Raw genomic sequence first — 24,336 nt, forward strand, 5'->3', positions numbered from 1 at the left:
CAACCCTCATTTTCTTCTTCAAGCTTCATGGTGAAGAAGTTACATGTGCAGGTATTATTTCTTTTTACGAATCTGTAAATGGGTATTTGGATTTTTCTGTTTCTGAAGAAATACGGATTCTAGCTAGAGATGTTCTATGAGAGAGAATGAATCTTCCTTTGATTTCTCTCTTTCTTTTTAACCATTGATACAAATATTTTATACTTGCCTTCTTCTATTTTTTAATGAATGAATGGATCATCTTTATTCCTTTGATTTCTTTATTTCTTTTTAACCGTTGATACAAATATTTTATATACATTTGATCATCTCATTTTGATTTCTCTATTTCTTTTTAACCGTTGATACAAATATTTTATATACATTGCATTCTTTTGTTTTTGAATGAATGAATCATCTTTGTTCCTTTGATTTTTCTGTTTCTTTTTAACTATTGATACAAATATTTTATATACATTTGATCATCTGTTTCTTTGATTTCTTTATTTCTTTTTAATTGTTGACACAAATATTTTATATATATATATTTGATCATCTCTGTTCCTTTGATTTTTCTGGTTCTTTTTAACTGTTGATACAAATATTTTATATACATTTGATCATCTCCGTTCATTTGATTTCTTTGTTTCTTTTTAATCGTTGATACAAATATTTTATATACATTGTTTTTGAATGAATAAATGGATCATCTTTGTTCTTTTGTTTTCTCCATTTCTTTTTACTTTTTAGAATTCGATTAACGAAAATCAATTTTAAAACACACTTTAAAAAAAGAAAATTAACTAACGGCCTTAATAGTATAGTCATTAGGAAAATATAAAGATTGGCCACCTTAAAAAATTGCTTGTTTGATGGATTTTTAGGGGTATTTGATCAGCTATCCTAAGAAAAAGAGGTGTTTGATGGGGAAAGATGAATCTTCCTTTAATTTCTTTGTTTCTTTTATATCTTCCTTTAATTTCTTTGTTTCTTTTAATGCTTGATACAAGTATTTCATATACACTGTTTTCATTTGTTTTTAAATGAATGAATAGACCCATCTTTGATTTCTTCTATAAAAATACAAATATTTATATTTACATGGAAAATCAAAATAATTAAATCAATAAGTTCACAAACTTTTAAAATTTGATTAACGAAAAATCAGTTTAAAAACCCACTTTAAGTTTTTTAAAAAACAATCTTATATAACCTTAATACATTTATTAGGGTTTAGGATTTTTCAAATTATAAACCAACTTTTTTTTTTAAACCAAAAGATAAAAAATGAAATTATTATCAAGTGGGTCCTAAATTTTCAATGTTATGTGTAGTAGGCCCTTGGCCTATATATATATATATATATATTCATTCATAAGTTCACTAGACAAAAAAAAATGGAAGTGTAAGATTCTATCCGATAAGATTTAATTTATATATCTAAATGATTTTTCTTTTAATATTCGAATAGGCTAAAGATCTATTAGGCACAAAATTAGAGACTTATTAGATCTTTTTAAAATTCAGCGACTTTTTAGACACAAAATTTGAAGTTTATTAGCATAAGAGATATTTTTGAAAATTTAGGGACTAAATAAACATAAACTTCATAATTTGGTAAGCAAAAGTTGAAATTTAACTAAATTCAAAAAAAAAAAAAAAAAAAGATTCTTCTAGATGTTTAGGAAAAAAGGGTAATTGATAATAGGAATATTTAGGTACTTTTTTTCTTTTCCCCTTGAAGAAACAAAGGCCATTTGGATTTGGACTTTGTTTTGTCGTTGATGCTACACATCCCCAATACCAAAAAGTTCAAAATGTGAACTGCCACAAGCTACATCTGTCCTTTTAACTATGATTTTCTTCCCTTTATATCTTTCTTTTTACCAAACTAAAGCCTCATCATAGCTTATGATAATTTATTTTAGTGCCTTCCATAGTATATGGCATCTAACATCTAAATCTTTCATTTGTATCATTAAATATTACTTTGAGATAACCACCTACCTAATTTCTATTCTACATATTACTTTTGTATCACTAAATATTATTTTGAGTTTAGTACGTATCTAATATTTAATTTATATACTCATGTTTTAATCCTTTTTCCTTTTTTTTATTTAAAAAAAATTCTTTTGTCAAAGTGAACATCATTTAACTATCATGTAATATGGTTAATGACCATAGGTCTGTGGCTTGAATTCCACCTCCTCCAACTGTAATAAAAAATATCCTTTCATCCTTTTTCATTCTAGCAAAAGTCATTTAGGGTGTGTTTGAGGTGAAAATTATCCTAAAACTATAATAACCACCTCTTGCTATAATAAATACTATTTTGTTTTCTCTAATTAGTTACAGTCAACACTATTTAAAAACCCCCACTTGCTACCGTTGTTACTATTTTACATTCATTATTTTTTTATTCATTGCTACAGTGTTTACTATTTCTTTCTCAAACTAAAATAATTTATACCTCAAACACATACTATTATAATCTAAACTAAAATAATCTATACCCCAAATATACATTATTATAACTCAACTATAATAACCAATTTCTTGTCCCAAACGCCCCTTTAATGTTTTCTTTTATTAAATTACAATTTTAATCTCTAGACTTTTTAATACATGTGATTATTTAGTCATTAAAATTTGAAAAATATCAAATAAGTTTATATACTTATAATTTGTGTATGATAGGTTCTTACATTTTAAAAAGTGTTTAATGTATAATAAGTTCTTAAACTTTTAATATTATGACTTGTAAATTATGCTTGTTCTTATATCCTTGGATTTTCAAATTTGTGTATAATAAATCTTTAAATTAATTTTGCTTGTTATCTTACAACTTTTCCTTATCATAATTGTCATCTTTCTTAAACCATTTCGATTCTTAACTAAATTTAAAAAACAAACACATTTCTAAAAACTATTTTTTTAGTTTTTAAAATGTAACATAGATATTTTTAAAAATGTCTTTTTAAATATGAAAAAATATTTAAAAATAGTTATACTTTATAGTAAAAAGTTCTAAAAGTACTTTTGGAACTTTTTCCTATAAAGTATAACTATTTTTGGGATTTTTCTATTTATAAGAATTTTTCTTTTAAAAACATGTTAGAAAGTAGAAAATAAGATAAAAATTTAAAAGTGAAAGGAATGTTTTTATGTTTATTTTTTAAAATGATTATTGAATATGTTCAAATAATTATAGGGTAAAATTCATGGAGTAAATTATTATATTTACGAATGTTAAAAAAAACCAATTTTTACCCGTTTAAAATAAATAGTTGAGAAGAAAACAAAATAAAAAACATCAAACAACATTCAAATCTCATTCAATTTTCCTACATTTTTTTTATTGGTTAAAATACCTATTTTATTCCTATATCGTGAAATTTGTTCCATTTTAATTTTCACGCTTTTATATATCTAATTTCAATCAATATATTTTTAATAAATTAAATTTAGTAGATTAATTTATTATTAATTTTCAAATAAATATAATTATAGAGTTGTTTTTAGATATAAAAAAATAAATCAAAATATTTACAAGATATAACAAAATTTTAGAACTATCAATTTCTATCAGTGTCTATCAATATTACTGATAAAAATCTATCAACGTCTACCATTGATAGTTCTAAAATTGTACTATATTTTATAAATATTTTCAAGAGTTTTACTGTTTAAAATAATTTCCTTAAATTATAATAATTTTGATAAAATAAAACATTAGAAAGTACGAAGCAAATGCGATAAAATAATATTTTATTCCTCTAGTGAGAATTCAGACATTCCATTCCCGCCTCTCCTCCGTCCTTGCTGTCCTTTTTTGTCTTTGCTGTCTGTTTTCCTTTTTTTTATTTAAAAAATGTCTCTATCCTTTTGTTTTTATTAGGTTTTTTTTTTTGTTATTTATTTTTTTAAATATGGAATTGTTTTTATTAGGTTGTGTGGTTTTATTAATTCCCATTATTGTTATGATTTATAATTAACCGTCATTATCTCATTGGTCCACTTTTCTTTCCTTTAACGGCCCGCGGCGTAATTTTCTCACCCATTAAGACAGCTTTGACCGAAAATGACATCCTCCCATAGATTTCGACACGTTGTTTTTGCGTTTCATCGGACGGTGTAGATCCACTGTGCTGACATCGTATTTTGCACGATTAAAAGCAGGGGATTTTCGCCCTGCCACGTGTAGTGTTATATAACTTGACCAATAAATTTTGGACACGTAAACGTAGAAATGAAAGTCTGAAGTTGTGTAATTACTAACTTACCCTCTTTCTTTTGGTAAACGGACCTTTCCAATATTTTTTTAAGTGGAAAATAATTGTCAATACGTTGCTTTGTGAAATTGTCTACTTTCTTTTTTTTTACTCAAATAATTTATAAAATTTCTAGAGAAAAATGCATTTTTGGCCTTTAATTTTTGGGTTTAATTCTATTTAGTCTATAGATTTTAAAATGTTACACATTTAATCCTTAAATTTTAAGTTTAATTTTAATTTAGTCCCTAAATTTTAAAATGTTATAATTTTAGCCTTGAGATTTAGAGTTAACTACTAATTTTGTAATTCTTAATTTCTTATCATGATTTGCATTTTTCTTAAATACAATGATTGAATTCTTAGCTAAATTTAAAAAACAAAAACATGTTTTCAAAAATTATTTTTTTTAGTTTTCAAATTTTAGTTTGGTTTTTTAAATCATTGGTAAAAAGTAGTTTTTATAGGCTTAATTTTAAAAAATAAAAACAAAAAACAAAAAACCAAATAGTTATCAAATGAAGTCTACGAAATTTATTTTTGAATTTATTATTTTTCTTTTTCAAAAATCTAAAATGTGACTAAACAATTAAGACCAGCATAAATCAGTGTAATTGATATGTACTAATTGATTTGAAGCTTGACATTAAAATTTTATATACTCACATTTGTTGTATTAAAAAAACATGATTAATCACATTACTTTTTTTTCTAACAATTTTTATACACATACCAAAACAAAACAAATTATATAAATGTAATTAAAATTCAATAATCTACTTTTCATCTATTTTATTTTAAAATGAAAATGATGTTAAATAGCATTATTTAAAAGTAACAAAGTTTAATTTAATACGTGTTACATCACAAAATAGTTATGATATCGTATATGCCATTTCGTTAATATGTGTACATATATATTAAGAAATTACTAAAATCAACACACAAATAGCAACATTCTAACAACTTGTAAGAAAAGTGTGTGTGGTACAGCATAGCTAACTTCACGTGTTGTCCAAGTAATTTCAATAATCAACCTTATGCTTAATCATAAATGAAAGAGTATAATTTGATAGGGTTTCAATATGAATGTGCGGACGATGTTACTTTACATGAATATGTAGGTTGGTAGAAAATGGATTACAAAATAAAGAAATTTACGAGTAAAAAATCGTGTTTATAAACTTAATTTTTAAAAAATTAAATAGTTATTAAATAATATAGTAAAAACTAAAAATCATATTGGTAGCAATTATTTCATTATATTCTACTATTCTTTGAAACAGTTTAAAGGTTAGAAAGCAAGTAAATTTTCTTCCTCAAATTTTCGAGCATCATTCAAGCATATTCCAAAGTTCAATGTCTTCACAGAATTCAATACAAGTTCATGAATTACCCAATACATTTTATACCATTTTGTAATTCTCAGTAGTTCAATTATAATGTTTGCATTTTTAAGTCTCTCAAAATTAATATTTATTAAAATAAATTATATAAAATAATAATGATCATGTAAAGAAATATAGTATATGAATATATCTCTTAAAAATAAAATTTTAAAATGATAACAATAAAAGAGAAATAATTAGGAGAGTTAAAAAAATTCGATGATCTGAAAATTCGATCAACTCAACTCAATCCATGTAGTTTAGATTGGGTTATCAACTCATTAACCAAAACCAACCCAAATTTATTAGGGATATCTATATAAAATAACTTAAAAATAGACACATATTACGTTAATATCTCGAAGATTCTATTTTTTTTTATAAAAAAAGACCTATTGTTCTCCTTATTTTCAGTTGTTATTTCAAATATCTAACAAAATGTAAGGTATATTTAAAATAATCATGAATCCATCCAAATGTTCTAAGATATATTTAAAATAACTATTAAACCCATAAAAAAAAACTCAATAAATTGATATGTACAAATAAATAACGAAATATATTACATGTACAAGTGAATAAAGAATGAAATATTTCACATAATAACAAAAATCAGCATGAAAACGAAATAGAAAATAAAATCATATTAAATGTCATTTTCTCTCTCCAAATGAAAATAAAAAAAAATATATATCAAATGTATTTTATCTCTACAATCGAAAAATGGGAAAAAATCAAAATAAATGCATTTTCTCTCTCCATAACAAATGCATTATACAGTGATTTATGCCAAGAATTGAATTTATATATTGTGGTATATTTTATATTTTAGTTAGCATATTTTCAAATTCTTAACAAAAATTTCTGAGGTATATTTTAAATAACCATTAATCTAAAAAAAGAAAAACGTGAAACCAATGAAAATAGAAAAAAAAATTCATTAAATGTATTTTCTCTCGAAAATTAAATTAAATAAAGAAAAAATCTCAACAAATAAATGCATTTTTTCTCTCCATTTGAAAATGAAAAAATCTCAACAAATAAATACATTTCCTCTCTCCATTTGAAAATTTTGAAAAAGAAATCATATTAACTGAATCTTCTCTCTCCATTATTAAGAAAATTTGAAAATAGGAAAATATACATAAAAATCGGGAATAAAAATAATAAAAAAGGGTAAATTTGTCCAAACATAATATTAAAAGTCATTCTTGAAAATTTTCAAATCTAAAGACATTTTTGAAAAATTGGATCTAAAGATGGTCTTTTATGTAAAACTCTCAATTTATTATTAATTTTAAAACATATTTTTTACTTATGATACTATATATATTGATTTTAATTTGATTTAATACCATAATTTTTTTTAGATAATTTACTCTCTAATAATTCCTTAAAATAATTGTTTAAAACTGATTTTTATAATACAAATTCAAATTGAGTAATTAAATAAAATTCTTTATATTAACATTTTTCTCATTTTAAAAACAAAAATTTGAATAAAGGAGCAACTCCAATCAATTCAACCAAAATATTTATGATTAAATTGAATTCATTATTATATAACGGTTATTTGAGTTAACTCACAACCCAAACAATTACATAAAGTCTAAAAAGTATTTCAAAACAATTTAACCCAATTCACGGACATCTCTAGAAATAGTATATACTAAATGTAAGATTCTCTAAAAGTATGTGTAATAAAATTGAAACCAGATTTGAATCAAGTTTAAAATAGTCGGAAAAAATGGTATTTTAATTTTTGACCAATAATAATTCATTTCATTCTGTAAGAATCTTCATTCATCATCTCCATTCTCTCTCTCTCTCCTTTTCCCTTCTCTTTCTTCATTTCTTTCCTTTTTTTTTTTCTCCTTTTAATTTTCTCCTCTCTTTCTCCATTTATTTTTCATCTAATTTTTCTACCCTTTTCATCATATATGGTAGGGATGTACATAAAAGCATTGAAAATCGATTTGACCGATCAAAACCGACCGAATTAAAGTCGGTCAGTCGATACTAAGGATCGGTTCGTTGGTTTTTTATTATCCCGAATTTTTTTTTTTGAAAACTGACATTTTTTTTAAATAAGTATAAAAGCAAGTTCATTACCACCAATCCAAACCCAAGTCTACTATTTTAGTTTAATTTATTATTATTTTGTATGTTGCCTAATTTTCAAACAATTACATGATTTATTTAAATTTTTTCATGAAAACATGCTTGATTTAAAATTAAAAAAATTACTAATTTTATTAACCTAATAACACATTATCAATTCATTTTTCCTTTTCATTCATTTTTACCTTTTTTAAAAAAAAGAAAAAAAGAAAAAAAAGATCAAATCGGATGCACAGACGAATTTCACTCTTTTTTTTTTTATCGGTTTTTGATGCTACCGATCGATGTACACCCCAGTATATGAAAAATATAACCATCACTATCAATATTAAAACATCTATATAAAATATTAAAAATATCAAATTCAGTTTTTACATTATCATATCTTTACAAAATATTATAATGTTTTAGAGTTAAAATTTTCAAACTGAAAAATATATATATTCTCTCTCTGCTGTCTCTTTTGTGGCGCCGCATTATAGTCTGTTGCAGGCAGAGAAGATTCTCTCTCTTCTTTCTCTCTCCTCTACTAGAAACGTCTGAAGGAGAAGAAGCTCTTTATTTTAATGGCGGAAGCAGTACACGCGTCAACAAACTTTCACCATTGATCCTTTCCTTTCAAATTTTCAACTCTCCAACGCCATTCTTTACATTTATTATTATTTTTTCCATACTTTTTCCTCTCCGTGTTTCATTCCTACATAATCGTTTGAAAGTGCCCGTCCGATGGATTTCTCTCTCAAGTCTTTGAAATCTCACGCCTCTTACAAGTATGTAAGGAAGCTTTCTAGAGCAGATGCTACTCAAGATCAAGAGCAGCTTCCCATTCTTTCAGATCAGCAACATTCGATTATGGCGGTTTCCGATGCATCTGATCGGAAAGAGGTTATCGTCAAGGTTGATCAGGACGATGCTTCATTGAGAGCTAAGGAGTTGGTGAACACCAGTGGGAGGATTTGGAGGGAGTCCAGTTATGATTTCTGGAATGACAGTGATAATAGACGGGATAATGGCGATTGTGTTGGTAGGAGTGAGGATTTTGAGTTTAGGCAAGATAGGAAGGATGTGGAAGATCCACCGTCTAAGCTTATTGGACAGTTTCTTCACAAGCAGAAGGCGTCGGGAGAGATGTCTTTAGATATGGATATGGAAATGCTGGAACTACCACAGGATAAGACTCTGCTTCCTGCGGTGGCGGAATCTCCGATGCGACGGAGTTCGAGAGAGTTGAAGGTTTCGTTTGAGTCTATTTCAGAAATTTCTGAAAACGATTCGATGCGAAGACGGCACAGAGACTCTCTGCCGGTTGATGAAGAACATAGAGGACAGCAACCGAAGCAGCGTGATCGTCGAGCATATGGCAGCAATGGTGAAGATGATGGCGCTGCTGAGGTTTTGAGATGCACATCTAATTCGTCCTTTCAAAGAGATGTATCGTTCCAGAGGAAATCTAGCTTGCTTAGGGCTAAAACTAAGTCTAGATTGCTGGATCCACCTGAATACCAAGACCGGAGGTCAGGGCGTGTACCAACAAAATCAGGGCAAGTTCGCTCTGGTTTATTGTCAAAAGCCTTAGATGAGGAAGACGATGATCCATTCTTGGAAGAAGATCTTCCTGATGAGTATAAGAAGGCTAATCTCGGTGTTCTGACTCTGTTACAGTGGGCGAGTTTGATTTTGATAATCGCGGCACTGATTTGCACTTTGACAATTCGTTACTGGAGGAGAAAGAAACTATGGAAGCTTGAACTATGGAAATGGGAGGTTATGATTCTTGTTCTGATATGTGGAAGGCTGGTTTCTGGTTGGGGGATTAGGTTAATCGTCTTCTTCATTGAAAGAAACTTTCTATTGCGTAAGAGGGTTCTATACTTTGTTTATGGAGTCAGAAAGGCCGTCCAGAATTGTCTTTGGTTGGGTCTAGTTTTAATTGCCTGGAACTTCCTGTTTGATGACAAAGTTCAAAGAGAGGTAAAGAGCAATGCCTTAGAATATGTGACCAAAGTATTGATATGTCTTCTTGTAAGCACTTTGGTTTGGCTAGTAAAAACGCTGATGGTGAAGGTTTTGGCCTCTTCTTTCCATGTGAGTACATATTTTGATAGGATTCAAGATGCATTGTTTAACCAATATGTAATTGAGACACTATCAGGGCCTCCATTGATAGAGATTCAAAAGAACGAGGAAGAAGAAGAGAGGCTTGCAGAAGAGGTTATAAAGTTACAGAATGCAGGGGCTACTATCCCTCCTGATTTAAAGGCAACTGCCTTTTCAACAACTCAAAAGGGTGGGAGAGTGATTGGGAGTGGTGGGTTGCAGAAAAGTCCTCGTGGAAGAAGTGGCAAGCTATCTAGGACACTGTCTAAAAAGGGCGATGATGGTATAACAATTGATCACTTGCATAAACTTAGTCCTAAAAATGTGTCAGCTTGGAATATGAAGAGGTTGATGAACATCGTTAGACATGGGGCTCTTTCAACTTTGGATGAACAGATAAAAGATGCAACTGATGAGGACGAATCAACCACACAGATCAAGAGTGAATATGAGGCAAAAGTTGCTGCTAAGAAGATTTTTCTGAACGTGGCTAGGCAAGGTTCTAAGTAAGTTAATTCATTTCATACATCCTATTATTTGGATTGACTTTCTAAGTTCTTAAATAGTGATACTTTAAGTGAAGAAAAATGTTTTAAAGCAAAGTCAATCCATACATCCCTAAAGTGTTTCAAGTGTCTTTTTTTTTTTTTTTGCAGGGTGATGAGGTATTTTCATGAAACTTCTCATTTTTTACTTTATTGGGAAGGAATTTTCAAACAACTTCAATGTTTTTTTCTAAAAATTATGGGGGAAAAGATTCCTTATCAAGACGATTGACAAGGAAAAAAAGCCTTTTACTTTTACTACGAGACATAAATGGATAAATTCTGTTTTATGAAAGAATATTCATTCAAAATCGTGTTTCTCATTGATGATCTACCCACGAAATCATCTTTCCATTAAATGGTTGCTTCAAAATTATATTTTCGGGACAATTTACCATATATTTCAATTAGTTTAACACCAACCCATTTTACTTGCTTATACTTTGAACTTGGTACATACGAAAAGTTGGACAAACAAGCTACCTTAATGTGGCTAATGCTTTAAATTTCTTCATTAGCTTTATCATTCATGGAAACTATTGCAGGATTATAGAGAATGAAATTAGCTTTTTTTCATCCACACCTAGATATATCAACTGTGGGTTCTAGAAATGCTAACCAACAAATTGAAATAACTTTTTCTGAATGTTCTCATGTTTTTACATGTAATTGGGATCTTCAATCGTTTTCTTATTATTATTTTTTTCTTGCTGACTTTTACTCGATTCTTAATTTCCCCCCTTGTTAGATATATCTACCTCGAGGACTTGATGCGTTTCATGGAAAAAGATGAGGCTTCAAAAACCATGGGGCTCTTTGAAGGAGCATGTGAGAATAGGAAAATAAGCAAATCGTCATTGAAAAACTGGGTGGTAAGATCTATCTGATCAAAGTCTAAATACATTAGTGTTCTCACTTCCACATGTTAATGTTGCAAATTATCTCGTCATCTATTGCATCATTAGTCACCAAAATAGGGGTGTTCTCTTAATAGTAAATTTGTGTTGGTCTAATGATCTTATGCATAAAATTGTTGCAGGTCAATGCCTTTAGAGAACGGAGGGCCCTAGCTTTGACATTAAACGATACCAAAACAGCTGTGAACAAACTTCACCGTATGGTGAATATTTTAGTTTCTATCATTATTCTGGTTATTTGGCTATTGATTCTGGGTATAGCCACAAGCAAATTTCTCCTATTCGTGACCTCTCAACTTGTGCTTGTCGCATTTGTATTTGGAAATACTTGCAAGACTGTTTTTGAATCAATCATCTTCTTATTTGTGATGCATCCATTTGACGTCGGGGACCGATGCGAAATCGATGGCGTGCAGGTAATTCTTCTCCCCAAGTAATTTTACTTGTACATTCCCATCTGATATTTTTTGTTCTAAACTGTAGTTCAATGAATTTCAGATGATTGTAGAAGAAATGAACATTTTGACGACCAGTTTTTTAAGATATGACAACCAGAAGATCATATTTCCGAACAGTCTTCTTGCAACTAAGGCTATCCACAATTTCTATCGTAGTCCTGACATGGGAGATGGTGTAGAATTCTGTCTTCACATATGTACTCCGCCTGAGAAAATTGCTATAATGAAACAAAGAATAATAAGGTATGTGGAGAAATGAAAACACAGTTTACCTAGAAATGCAAACAATCCCTCATTTCTTTGACATCTCTATCATTTTTTTTGGTCTTTGCAGTTACATTGAGGGCAAGAAAGAGCATTGGTGTCCTGCGCCAATGATTGTCCTCAAGGATGTAGAAGAGTTGAATAGAATGAGGATAGCAATATGGCTTACTCATAGAATGAACCATCAGGACATGGGGGAGAGGTGGACAAGGAGAGCTCTTTTAGTCGAAGAACTCGTTAAAATTTTCCAAGAGCTCGACTTGCAATACCGTCTCTTACCGCTCGATATCAACGTTCGTTCCTTGCCTCCAGTGAACTCTACTAGTCTTCCTTCTAGATAATTGGACAACCTATGCAAGTTGGACAACCTATGCAAGTTGAGTGAGGTAGACAAGGAAATCAACTCACATTATCAACCTTAAGTTTGTAAACGTTCTCGTTTCTCATTTTACAAAAAAAAAAGAGGGTATGCTTTTGTATCTATATTTATTGAGATAGATAATTCATGTAAAATGTCTTATTGATCCTTATATTTTACATTGGGAATCGATTTAAAATGTTCTACTTTTATTCAACAGCACAATTTGTTAGATATAAAAGCTTATAATAGCTTCAAGAACTCAAGGTATAGTATATTTTCATGGGAAGGTAAAATTTGCTATACTTTTATACCTTTTCATCTCCTAAATGGAAGAGGATTTTTTCCTTCCATCTAAATCAAATATGGAAATCAATTATATGAATGGAAGAGGATTTTTTTTTTCCTTTTTTAATATTTAATCAATGTACCCTCTCTTGAGAATACTTTTCTTTTTTATATTTGATACTTTGTTGCATTTTCAAATGCGAGTCTATTAAAAAAAAAAAAAAAACTTCAATCAAATGTGAGAATCTATAAAAATCCATATTTATCTAATGAGTTTCAAATCTATTGTATAATTGTAATAAGTTTAATGAAAAACCAATATTAAAGAAAATTCATCTCAATTCATCGCACATAAATAGTTAAATTAAACCTTTTTCAATCAGGTAACTCTTCTCCATTTTCATCTCTCTCTCTCTCTCTCTCTCTCTCTTTTTTTTTTTTTTTTTTTTTTTTTTTTCAATTTAATTTTGTTAACTTGCTCTCTCTCTTTTTTTTCTGTCATTTTTTTTAGAAATTTTGACGTGGGACACAAAGAAGAACAAGATAGAGAAAGTGAACGGGAGCTAATGTAAGCTAGCAAATTGCCAACGAGAGCTTAAATTCTTCAGGCTACTGACAAAGTTCATCCAAAATTTATCCTACCTCACAACAACACGGAAAATAAAAGAAATATAATCGCCCGCTCCCTTGGGTCGGCCAAAGATGATTTCTGCTCTATTTTATCTTATTGTCTTTACGATTCGTACTCGTGCGATTTCTTGGCGACTTGACCTTCTTGGTCTTATCTAGTTTTCTTGACGGGTTGATATTTTTCTTCATTTTATTTTTGCTGTTGGTATTTGTTTTGCTATTGGCTTCACTTGTGGGGCTTTCTTTTTTTGTTCTTTGTCTTATTCTCCGGTGGCCTGTGATGTTTTGCATTTGATTTGGCTTTGTTTTTGTCGATTTGTCGAGTCTTGTCTTGACTTCTGCTTGTTGCTTTGTTGTCTTGATCTCGGACTGTAGGATCCTCTTTGTTGTTGTATAATTATATTACCTATTAAAAAAAAACATAAAAGAAAATAGAACAAAAATAAAGCAGCCCACTCAAAAACAAATTAAAGGAAAGATAAAACTTAAATAATGGGCCATTTTAACATAACAACAAACCCCAAACTGAAGATAAAATTAAAAAAATAATAAACAAAACACAAATGTTCTATCAATGGAATTGTTTTTAACAAAACACAAACTCAAAAATGGGCTCTTTCCATTAGGTCTGTTCATCATTGAATGGTAGGCGAACTCAAGTTGTGGTAAAGATGCATCCCGCTATTTAGGTGTATTCGCTTTGTGTTTTAGGCAACCTAAAACAGAATTTAATAGAAATATCTTCCCAAATGTCATTCGGTATTGGTAACGGTGAATATAATCCGATATTTTGGGCTGTGCCATTGGCCGATTCACATATTCCACAATGTTGGACAAATTTTCTGTTGAAGCAATGAATTATTTAGTAAAGGTTGTTGAGCCAAAGACAATAGAAATTTGCATTACAAAGAAACATAACAATATTTAAAGCTTAACATAACAACCCTCTAACAAAAAGTCCCATACTTGCTCCACAATTATAGATCATGAATAAAAAAGTAACTAATCCCAAAAAATAGGAACCTTTGACACAATCATCTTAAACAGAGTGGAGCATTTTCTTAACACTCCTTCTTGCTTTAGGAGCTGCAAACACCAAGTCTTGACCTTAGAAACTCAAACTTGCAAGCAGGCAATGATTTTGTTAAAATATCTGCAAATTGATTTTATGTTTTGTAGTAGACAAGAGTTACATCTCCATGTTTCTATACTTCCCTTAAGAAAAATAACTTGATGTTAAGATGTTTAGTCTTCCCATGAAACACAGGATTATGAGAGATAACAATAGCAGCTTGGTTGTCAACAAGAATCTCTGTGCATTCTTTCTGCTCAAAATGAAGGTCAAATAAATTTTTTTTAGCCATAAAGCTTGATTAACAGTAGCTATTGCAACAATAAACTCTGCTTCGGCAGTGGATTGGGCTACAGTTTCTTGCTTCTTTGAGCTCCATGAGAGAACACTAGAGCCAAGAGTAAAACAATAGTCTGAAGTGCTTCTCATATCATCAATGGAACTTCCCCAGTCACTGTCAGAAAAACCAATCAGCTTGAACTCTTTGCTGCTTGTGAACTTGATACCAAAATCACTTGTGCTTTTTACATATCGTATCACTCTTTTGGCAACTTTGAGATGTAATTCGCTTGCACAATGCATAAATCGAGACAAAATACTTACAACATTCAAAATTTCTGGCCTTGTTACTATGAGATACATCAAGCAATCAATCAAACTTCTAAAATATCCTTCATCAACTTTGACAACACCATCTTCTTTGCATAGCTTCTCCTTTTGATTCATTAGAGTTCTTGCTGTCTTGCATTCATCCATTTGAAACTTCTTTAGTATTTCCTTTACATATTTTTTCTGGCATATGAAAACTTCATCTTGCCCTTGCTTAATCTCCATGCCAAGGAAGTATGACATGAACCCCAGATCTGTCATTTCAAACATCTTCATCATCTCTTATTTGAAATTCTGAATATGATCTGTGTTGTTTCTTGTAACCAGCAAGTCATCAATATACAATGAAATCATAAGAATGTCAGTACCATTGTGCTGAACATATAAGGTTGTTTCTGATAGACTTTTCAAAAAAATCCAAGTTTAGCAAATATTCATCAATTTTGTTGTACCAAGCTCTTGGAGCTTGTTTTAGTCCATAGAGAGCCTTATTGAGAAGATAAACCTTATCTCCCTTCATCTTCCTTCACAAATCCTTGGGGCTGTTCAACATAAATTTCTTCCTGTAGGACACCATTTAAAAAAGCTGATTTGACATCCAATTGGAAAACTTTCCAGGCCTTTTGTGCAGCTATTGCGATCAGTAACTTGATTATGTCTAATTTAGCAATAGGAGCCAAATTGTCAGAGTAATCAACACCAAAGATTTGAGCATACCTTTTAACACAAGTCTGGCCTTATGTTTGTTGATCGAGCCATTGGCATTAAGCTTGGTTCTAAACACCCACTTCAACCCAATTACCTTCCTGCCTTGAGGTCTATCTACAAGGATCCAAGTCTTATTCTTCTTTATCATTGAAATCTCCTCCTCCATTGCAACCATCCACCTTTGATTCTTTTTTGCTTCTGGATAGTCATCAGGTTCACACACAGCAACATTGCATCTTTCATAAACATCTGAGAGTAACCTTGTTCCTCTCACAGGCACATCATCCACTGTTTCATTTTGCCAATCATCTTATTCTTCGATGTTTGACCTAGAGAACTTGAGTTGCTCTGTTATGGTCTGATCCTTCTTCTTTTCTTCATCCCAGCTCCACTCTTCATCCTCTGGGAAGTGGACGCCCCTGCTAACAACAATATTTTTCAGTTTATGGCTGGAAAATTTTATAGGCCTTGCTGACAGTACTATAGCCTATAAAAATACCTGATGAAGCTCTCCTATCAAGCTTGTCACACTTGCTCTGTGGGACTGAGTAAAACACAAGCAACCAAATACTCAGAAATTTCAATGAGGATTTGTAACCATACCAAGCCTCAAATGGTGTTGTTCCTTCACTACCTTTTTCGGAAGTATGTTTTGAAGAAACACAGCTGTATTTGCTGTCTCTGCCCAAAACTTATTTGGCAGATTTTTCTCATACAACCTGCATCTTGACATTTCCATGATGTATCTATTTCTTCTCTCACTAATTCTAGTTTGTTGGGGTGTGTAAGAGGCTGTAAGTTGATGTACTATACCTGAATTTTCATAAAACTTGTCAAATTCTGCCGAAGTGTACTCTTTCCCATTGTCGGATCTTACAATTTGAATTTTGCAGCCACTTTCATTCTTAACTCTTGCTTTGAACTTTCAAAAAACTTGAGCTACTTCTGATTTAAACTTCAAGAAAAAAATCCAGCACATCCGGGTGAAGTCATCAATAAAAGCAATATAATAGAGACTACCTTTTAAAGAAGGTGTTCTTTGTGGTCCTACAACATCTGTGTGGATGAGCTGCAACTTGCAAGTGGCTCTCCAGATTGACTTAGGGAATGGCGTCTTGTTTAGTTTACCAAACTGACATGCTTTGCAGCTTGAGATTGCATCACCAAGCTTGGGAACATCAAGTGCTAGCTTTTTTTCTTTTAGTTGCAGCAAACCTTGATGATGATAGTGTCAAACTCTCTTTGCCAAATCTGTGTGACATCTTCCTTCAGAAGAAAAATAGATTGCTCATTCTCTAAAGGATTGAGTGAGAAACTCTTTCCTTACATTTTAACTTTGAAAATTTCCTAATTAGCTTCATCCTTAATCAAAAAATATTTATCTTCAAAAGTAACTTTAAAGCCTTTTTCAATGAGTTGACCTACACTCAACAAATTATGGTTAACGTCGGGAACAAAGAGAACATCTTGTATATGCTTTGTACCTGTATAGCTTGTAATCGCAACAGTGCCTTTTCCTTTGATAGAGATGTAATCCCCATTGTCGATTCTTACTTTGGTGATGTTAGTTGACTTCAAATCTCTAAACAATTCTTTGTCATAAGTCATATGATTGGTGCAACCACTGTCAATTAGCCAACTTTCATTTGATTCACTACCCATGAAACATGTAGCTACAAACAATTGATCCTCCTCCTCCTCCTCCTGATCAACAATCTTAGCCTCTTCACCTTGTTGTTGATTCTTGCTCCTACAAATTACAGCTTCATGCCCTAATTTGGTTACATTTGGTGCACATGGCGTCTAGTCTTCTTCAACATTTGAAAGGAGGATAACCCTTTCTATTGCAATGTTGACATAAAGGATAAGACCCCTTTTTAACTCCTACTTTGTTGTTGGCTGAGGATTCTCCATTAAGATTTTGATTATTCTTGTTGTTCCTTGCATTCTCATGTTTGGCTTGCAAGGCTCCTTCAACAATACCTTCTAGCCTCATAGCTCTTCTTTTCTCTTGTGCTTGTAAAGCATTGAGAATTTCTGCAAGAGTAATTTGAGTTAGATCCTTGGTATTTTCCAAGGCTAAAATAGATGCCTTAAATTTTTCAGGCACTGTTGCAAGAATCTTTTCAACAATTCTTGAGTCCTTAAACGTAAAGCCAAGTAATCTGATTCGGTTTGCTATGCCCAATAACCTATCAGAATACTCTTTAATTGATTATGTTTCCTTCATCCTCTCTAACTCGAATTCTCGAATCAAATTTAGCAATCACATTCCTTTGATTCTTGCATCTCCCTCCTACTCTGACTTGAGAAAATTCCATATCTCATATGCTGATTTTAGAGTTATAATCCGAGTGAATATAGTAGATGAGACTACAACAAACAAACAAGTCTTTGCCTTGGATTTCCTTATCTTTTTCTCCTTCTGCGTTTTAATCTGTGCCATAGTAGGATTGTTTGGGAGGTCAGGAATTTCATAATCCTCTTCCATATCTTCCCAAATATCCAACGCTTCAATATATGCCTTCATATGAACTGCCCAAACCTGGTAGTTTTCTCCATCAAAACACTGGCGGAGAAATTAAAGAAAAATTGGAACTTTCTTGAATGTTCATGACACAAAAAACACTCACTCACAGATCCCTCAAGAATGAGGCTCTGATACCAATTGTTGTTTTAATATGAGAAAAACAAAGGATTCTGTTATTGCAAAGTTGAAACAATGAATTATTTAGTAAAGCTTGTTGAGCCAAAGACAATAGAAATCTACATTACAAAGAGGAACATAACAATATTTAAAGCTTAACATAACAACCCTCTAACAAAAAGTCCTATACTTGCTCCACAATTATAGATCATGAATAACAAAGTAACTAATCCCAAAAAATAGGAACAACCTTTGACATAATCATCTTAAACAGAATGGACTTATTTCAGTCCTAAAGCATTTTCTTAACACTTTCTAACATTTCATTTTAGTTGAGGCCAATAAAAACAATCTTCCAGCAAAGTAATTTATTTTTCTTGCACAGTATGAACAGCTAACCTCCTGAATGTGCTTGATAAATTAGCTGTTCTTGTAGCGATGTGTGTGGTATGTGCAGTAAATTACCTTTAAAAAGATATCCTTCATGTATGTTGAAATTCTCCCTTGGAATATTGTATATATAAACATTCCATGTTAAAAGAGCTCGCTAACAGTTGGTTTGTTTGTATTTATTTGATTGTTGCAACCGATTTATCTCTTTTCCATTTTCTATTAATTAGTTGTTGGGTTGTTTAAGTGAGTTCTCTATATAAACTCACTATGTTAGGTCACTTTAATCACTTGAATAAAGATGCATTTTGTGATCAAATCCCCATTGTTAGAATTCTGTCTTGGTTAAAATTCCTTTATGGTATCAGAGCTTAAAGTCTAATCGACTGGAATTTTTTCCCCTTTTCTGGTTGGTCACTTCAGCCATGGATACTCCCACTAGAGAACAAATTTTTTCTGAGACAATTTCTTCTCCAACTCCGTTCAAAGTTATCAATCCTAGAAGCAAGATTACAACTCTGAAATTAGATGAGAGAATTTTTTATCCTGGAAACTTCAGATCACAACGAATTTGAGAGGATATGGGCTTGAACGATTCATCGACCAAGAAACCATTGCTCCACCAAAGTTTATATCAACTGAATCACCATCTTCTTCTACAAGAATACTAAATCTAGAGTATGATTTCTAGGTAAGGCAAGACAGCCTTATTGTTTCTTGGCTTCTTAGAGCTATGTCGAAGGAAATTTTGTCTGAAATGTTAGATTGTTCTACATCTCAAGAAGTTTGGAGTATTCTCATTGCAAGATTTGCTTCACGCAATATGGCTCAGGTTCTTGATTTAAAAGGAAAATTGGAAGCAATGAAGAAAGGGAGCATGGAATTGGAGAAAATCACAGCCCTAGTTGATTCGTTAAAGGCAGCTGGTAGAAGAGTATCCCATGAAGATCATATTATGCATATCCTAGTCGGTTTGGGACCTGAATATGACTCTACAGTATTTGTAATAACAGACAAGGATGAATATCCTTCTTTACAAAGGGTTTACTCTCAAATACTTGCTCAAGAAAATCGGATTGAAAGATACAGCTTGATCAATACAGATGGCTTTACTCCTTCAGTCAATCTGATCACGCAAAATCAGTCAAAACAATCTTTCTCTTCTCAGTTTCAATCCAATAACAATGCTGATGGTAACAGGCAAGATAAGAATTCAAATGGGAAGAAAAACAAACAATTTTGGAACAATAATGGTAAACCTCAATGTCAAGTATGTGGCAAGTTTGGAAACATTGCTTTAAAGTGTTATCTTCTTCTTGAGAAATGGTTTCATGGACCAACTTCAAGCTATAATACACAGAATGCTTCTTCGAATCACCAAGGACAGAATATAGGGTCTTCTTGTGTGAATACTTTGTCAATACAAAATGATCTCAATAGGGAAAATCAGTGGTTTCAAGACTCTGTAGCTACTAATCATGTCACAAATGATGCATCAAATCTGACTTTTGGAACAGAATATCTTAGAGACAATAAAGTGATTGTAGGCAATGATGCAGGTTTGAATGTTTCTCATATTGGGACCTCTTTTATGCAACCTTCTTTTCTTAATGCCTTTTTGAATACTGTTTTCCAGCTTAAGAATCTCCTTCATGTGCCTAAAATAACAAAAAACCTTATAAGTGTAAGTTAGTTTGCTAAAGACAATCATGTCTAATTTGAATTTCACTCTAATGTTTTTGTGAAGGACCTCAATCTTGTTGATGGACTCTATTGTTTTGCAATGGAAAAAGTTAAGTCCCAAAGGATTTTCTCCAAGCATAAGCCAACAACAAAAGCTATTCCTCAAGCTCTTCACACATCAATCACAAAATGTAATGGAAATCAGTCATCTATTCTTTCTTTACTTGATATATGGCATAATAGATTAGGCCATCCAAGTTTAACTACTGTCAAGCATGTTCTTCAATCTTGTAATATTTCCTATTCCAATAAAAATACCTTCTCTGTTTGTCACGATTATGCAATAGCTAAAAGCCATAATCTTCCATTTATCAGTTCTAAACTACTTACTCAAAACCCTTACAATTAGTTGTAATGGATGTGTGGGGACCATCCTACCAAACTTCTAGGAATTATTTCAAGTATTATATTAGCTTTGTTGATGCCTTCTCAAGATTTACATGGATTTACTTTCTTAGAACTAAAAATGAGGCTTTCAATGCTTTTTTTATCTTTTAAACAAACTGTGGAAAAACTTTTAGGTCATTCTATACTTCGTCTTCAAACTGATGGAGGAGGTGAATTTCGTTCATTCATCCCTTATCTAAAATCTCAAGATATTCAACATCGAATGACTTGTCCTTACACCTCTCAACAAAATGGTATGGTATAGAGAAAACATAAACATATTGTAGAAACTGGTTTAGCCTTGTTGTCTTATTCATCTCTAAATCTTGACTTTTAGGATGATGCTTTTTCCACTACAGTGTATTTGATAAATAGACTTCCTACAGTCCATCAATAAATATCTCCTTTAGAAAAGATTGTTGGTACTAAACCTGACTATTCTTTTCTAAAAACATTTAGCTGTCTATGTTATCCATCCTTGAGGTCTTACAATCAACATAAACTCGATCCTCGATCCACTCCATGCCTTTTCTTAGGATATAGCTCTATTCACAAAGGATATAAATGCTTATCCCAATCAGGAAGAATGTATATTTCAAGGCATGTTATCTTTGATAAGTCAAAGTTTCCTAGCTTTTCTTCAAAATAGTACATCAATATCCTTTCTACCAGCTTTTGCCTCAAACCCTCCTATTCTACAACACTATTAGTCATCAAATATCCAGCCAAATGCATCAGCTTTGTGTCCTGCCATTAATGACTTGACCAATCGCCCTTTAATAAACTCTGATTGCCTATTGTCTAATGACCGCTCTATTACCCAGTGTTCAAATGAAATGCATAGTAGTCCCACATCTGTACCTTCAAATCCTTCTGTTTCTTCTTCCCCTAATAATGACTAATATTTGCCAGAGTCGTCTTCTCTACCTCCTACTCAAAATTTATCTCCAAATTTCCTACAACCCATCTCGACTGTCCTAAATGAAAATGAAAGACCATTCACTCTTGTACCTCTGCTGAGCTCTTCCTTAGTTGTTAATCAACATCCAATGGTCACTTGGGGCAAGAATGAGATTTTTAAACCCAAAATATTTATTGTGGAGTATGTTGAAGAAGAACCTCCAAATGTTAAAGAGGCACTAAAATGTCCTCATTGGGTTCTGAAGGAACTTTAAAACTAGAGGACCTGTGAGAGGAAGCGGATCGTTCCAAACTCCATTGTGAAAGAACATATACATTTATAGGCATTCCAAACAGATTATGCATTATTGATAAACTACAACATGCTTCAAATTAAATATAAGGGATCGAGTGATAATACCTTTGAAGAATTCTTTCTTCATGTATTTCCCTCGATCAGTCATCAATGCGTCCAAACAGTGCGAACACAACGATCAACTAGAAGATCCTCGATCACCAACGAGTAAAACTCGATCCTCCATCCTCGAACAAAACTCGACACCACCACAAGATTACCTTGATATTCTTAGTGTGAGAATTTAGGATTTGTGGGCTTTGTATGATTTTGGATAGAGGGAAGGAGGAAGTAGACGATCAACTATACGATGAACAATCGTATAGAGGAAGAAGTCTATCGAATAAACTTGATACACGATCGTGTAGTCTCTCAAGCTATCGTCTAGTATACTCGGTGCTATCGCATAGTCACTTGATCAGTAATCCAATAGTTTATATCATTCACTTGTTCACTCTTTGAGATTTTTGAAATCAAATTTCTTTTTATCTCACAGTTACCATAAATCCATGCATAACCTCCCACTCAAGTCGATTATTGAGAAAAAGAAATATTAATTATCATATAATTAATAAATTATAAATAAATACAATAACTAACTTATCATATTATATTTATAACCTATAGTTTTAATATTGCATTATATGCAACATATAAACCATAGTTATTTTCCTATTTTATGGCATTTAAAATAAATCATATTTATATTAATTCCTTTAATCTAATAATGTATGAAATACATTATATCAATTATATCATATATAATTAAATTCCCTCTTATTTATTTGAACATTTCAAACTAACCCAAAATCTGATTCTCAACTTGAATCCATTGAGTTACCAAGGGGACCTTATGGACCTATAACTTGAAGCTTCAATGGTATGTGAATAACTGACTAAACTCTTTAATCATGATATCCACCATCCGTTAACTGCCGGACACTCCACTAAAGACCGACAGCTGTACTCTTCGCACTATAGATATATTTATGTGTCCATTGGATATAACCAATCAACAATATGATGGCCCTTCACAAATCGCTCGTAAGTATACCTGAGCCAAATTACCGTTTTCCCCTATAGTTAGTGAGATCAAAGTTCATTGATAAGAATCAAAAGAATGAGAAAAGCAAATGATCATGGCAAACAAAGTGAATGTTATTCTTGAATGAATGAACATACTTAGATGAATCATGCATTGAAAGCAAAAATGAGTCATATAAGGAAAAATTATGTCAAGATAAATGATATTGTGTTTTTTAAGAGAATAAAAAAGAATGCCATAGGAATGTAATAGAGCCTAATCGAGATATATTTCATAAAGATAATAAAATCCACATAACCCGAGCTCAAGTGCTAAAGGGTTTCAGACGTGCAAAGATAATAGAGTAAATAGAGCAAAAATTTATGTAAGGCTCATTTTTAACAACCCTAAAAAAATGTTAAGAACATGCAATGTATTCCCATCCCCAACTTAAAGATTAAACATTGTTCTCAATGTTTATAAAACAAAAATATGAGCGAGAAGACAAAAAGAAAAGGGAACAGAGAACTCCCCTGATTTCGCGCAATGGGTGGTGGCAGAAATTTTTCCTTGTTTGTTTTTGTTCTTTTCCTGCATCAAATTTTTTGCTTTTTTTTTTTTTCATTTTGTTGTGCCTACAAAAAAGAGAAAAGAAAAGAAAAGCTACAAGAAAATGAAGAAAGTTAGTCTAAAATTTTATTCCTAGAAAGCCAATAAAGGAAAGCAATTAAAAGTTGTTTTATTTTTGACGTCTGGCTACCTCTAGGAAGGACAAATTTCTAACATCGATTGCTCGACGTGCCCTGTCTTTTATGTTTTTCAAGGTATGTAGAAATTCTCATACTTCTCTGGTCCTCTCTTAGATGAATATATATAGCATGGAAGGGCTATAAGAGAACTCATCCTTTGATGAGAACCAGACAGGTTGAATTTGGATTTTCTAATATTTGACAAAAAAAAGAGAAAAATAAAGAATCAAAAGACTCAAATGACCCAAAAGAGTCTAAAGAAATAAAAGACTCAACAACAGACTAGGACTCATAAGGAAAATACGAGCAATAATTGAAGATGCAAGAAATTCTAGGAGTAAAAATTGTTCTAGGCTTGGAAGCTTCTAACTTTTTTACCTAAGATTCCTTGAGGTGTGATGCGGGCTCATACTTATCCCTACTTACTTGTTCT

At 31.4% G+C, this 24,336-nt stretch overlaps 2 protein-coding genes and 1 pseudogene across 2 annotated transcripts; 1 reads left to right on the forward strand and 2 right to left on the reverse strand.

Annotated features, from left to right (window-relative positions):
• The first annotated feature begins 8,233 nt into the window (after positions 1 to 8,233).
• LOC120087861 (mechanosensitive ion channel protein 6-like) lies at positions 8,234 to 12,667 on the forward strand. Its single transcript, XM_039044826.2, has 5 exons — positions 8,234 to 10,365; positions 11,153 to 11,276; positions 11,444 to 11,737; positions 11,820 to 12,022; positions 12,114 to 12,667. The coding sequence occupies exons 1-5, from the start codon at positions 8,489 to 8,491 to the stop codon at positions 12,382 to 12,384; spliced, it is 2,769 nt and encodes a 922-aa protein (XP_038900754.1). The 5' UTR covers positions 8,234 to 8,488; the 3' UTR covers positions 12,385 to 12,667.
• A 1,857-nt stretch (positions 12,668 to 14,524) lies between these two features.
• Positions 14,525 to 15,279, reverse strand: LOC120088996 (secreted RxLR effector protein 161 pseudogene; annotated as a pseudogene).
• Positions 15,280 to 15,506: 227 nt separating this feature from the next.
• Positions 15,507 to 18,238, reverse strand: LOC150033212 (uncharacterized). The gene is made up of 7 exons (XM_090306323.1): positions 18,009 to 18,238; positions 17,580 to 17,873; positions 17,193 to 17,458; positions 16,312 to 16,521; positions 16,208 to 16,252; positions 15,803 to 15,996; positions 15,507 to 15,563 (listed from the first exon to the last, which is right to left on the reverse strand). Exons 1-7 carry the CDS (start codon positions 18,236 to 18,238, stop codon positions 15,507 to 15,509), a joined length of 1,296 nt encoding a protein of 431 aa, XP_090162449.1.
• Positions 18,239 to 24,336: the final 6,098 nt, after the last annotated feature.

The sequence above is a fragment of the Benincasa hispida genome, chromosome 10 (genome assembly GCF_027475165.1).
Source record: "Benincasa hispida cultivar pf3 chromosome 10, pf3_genome.v1.1, whole genome shotgun sequence".
Classification (NCBI taxonomy): Eukaryota; Viridiplantae; Streptophyta; class Magnoliopsida; order Cucurbitales; family Cucurbitaceae; genus Benincasa; species Benincasa hispida.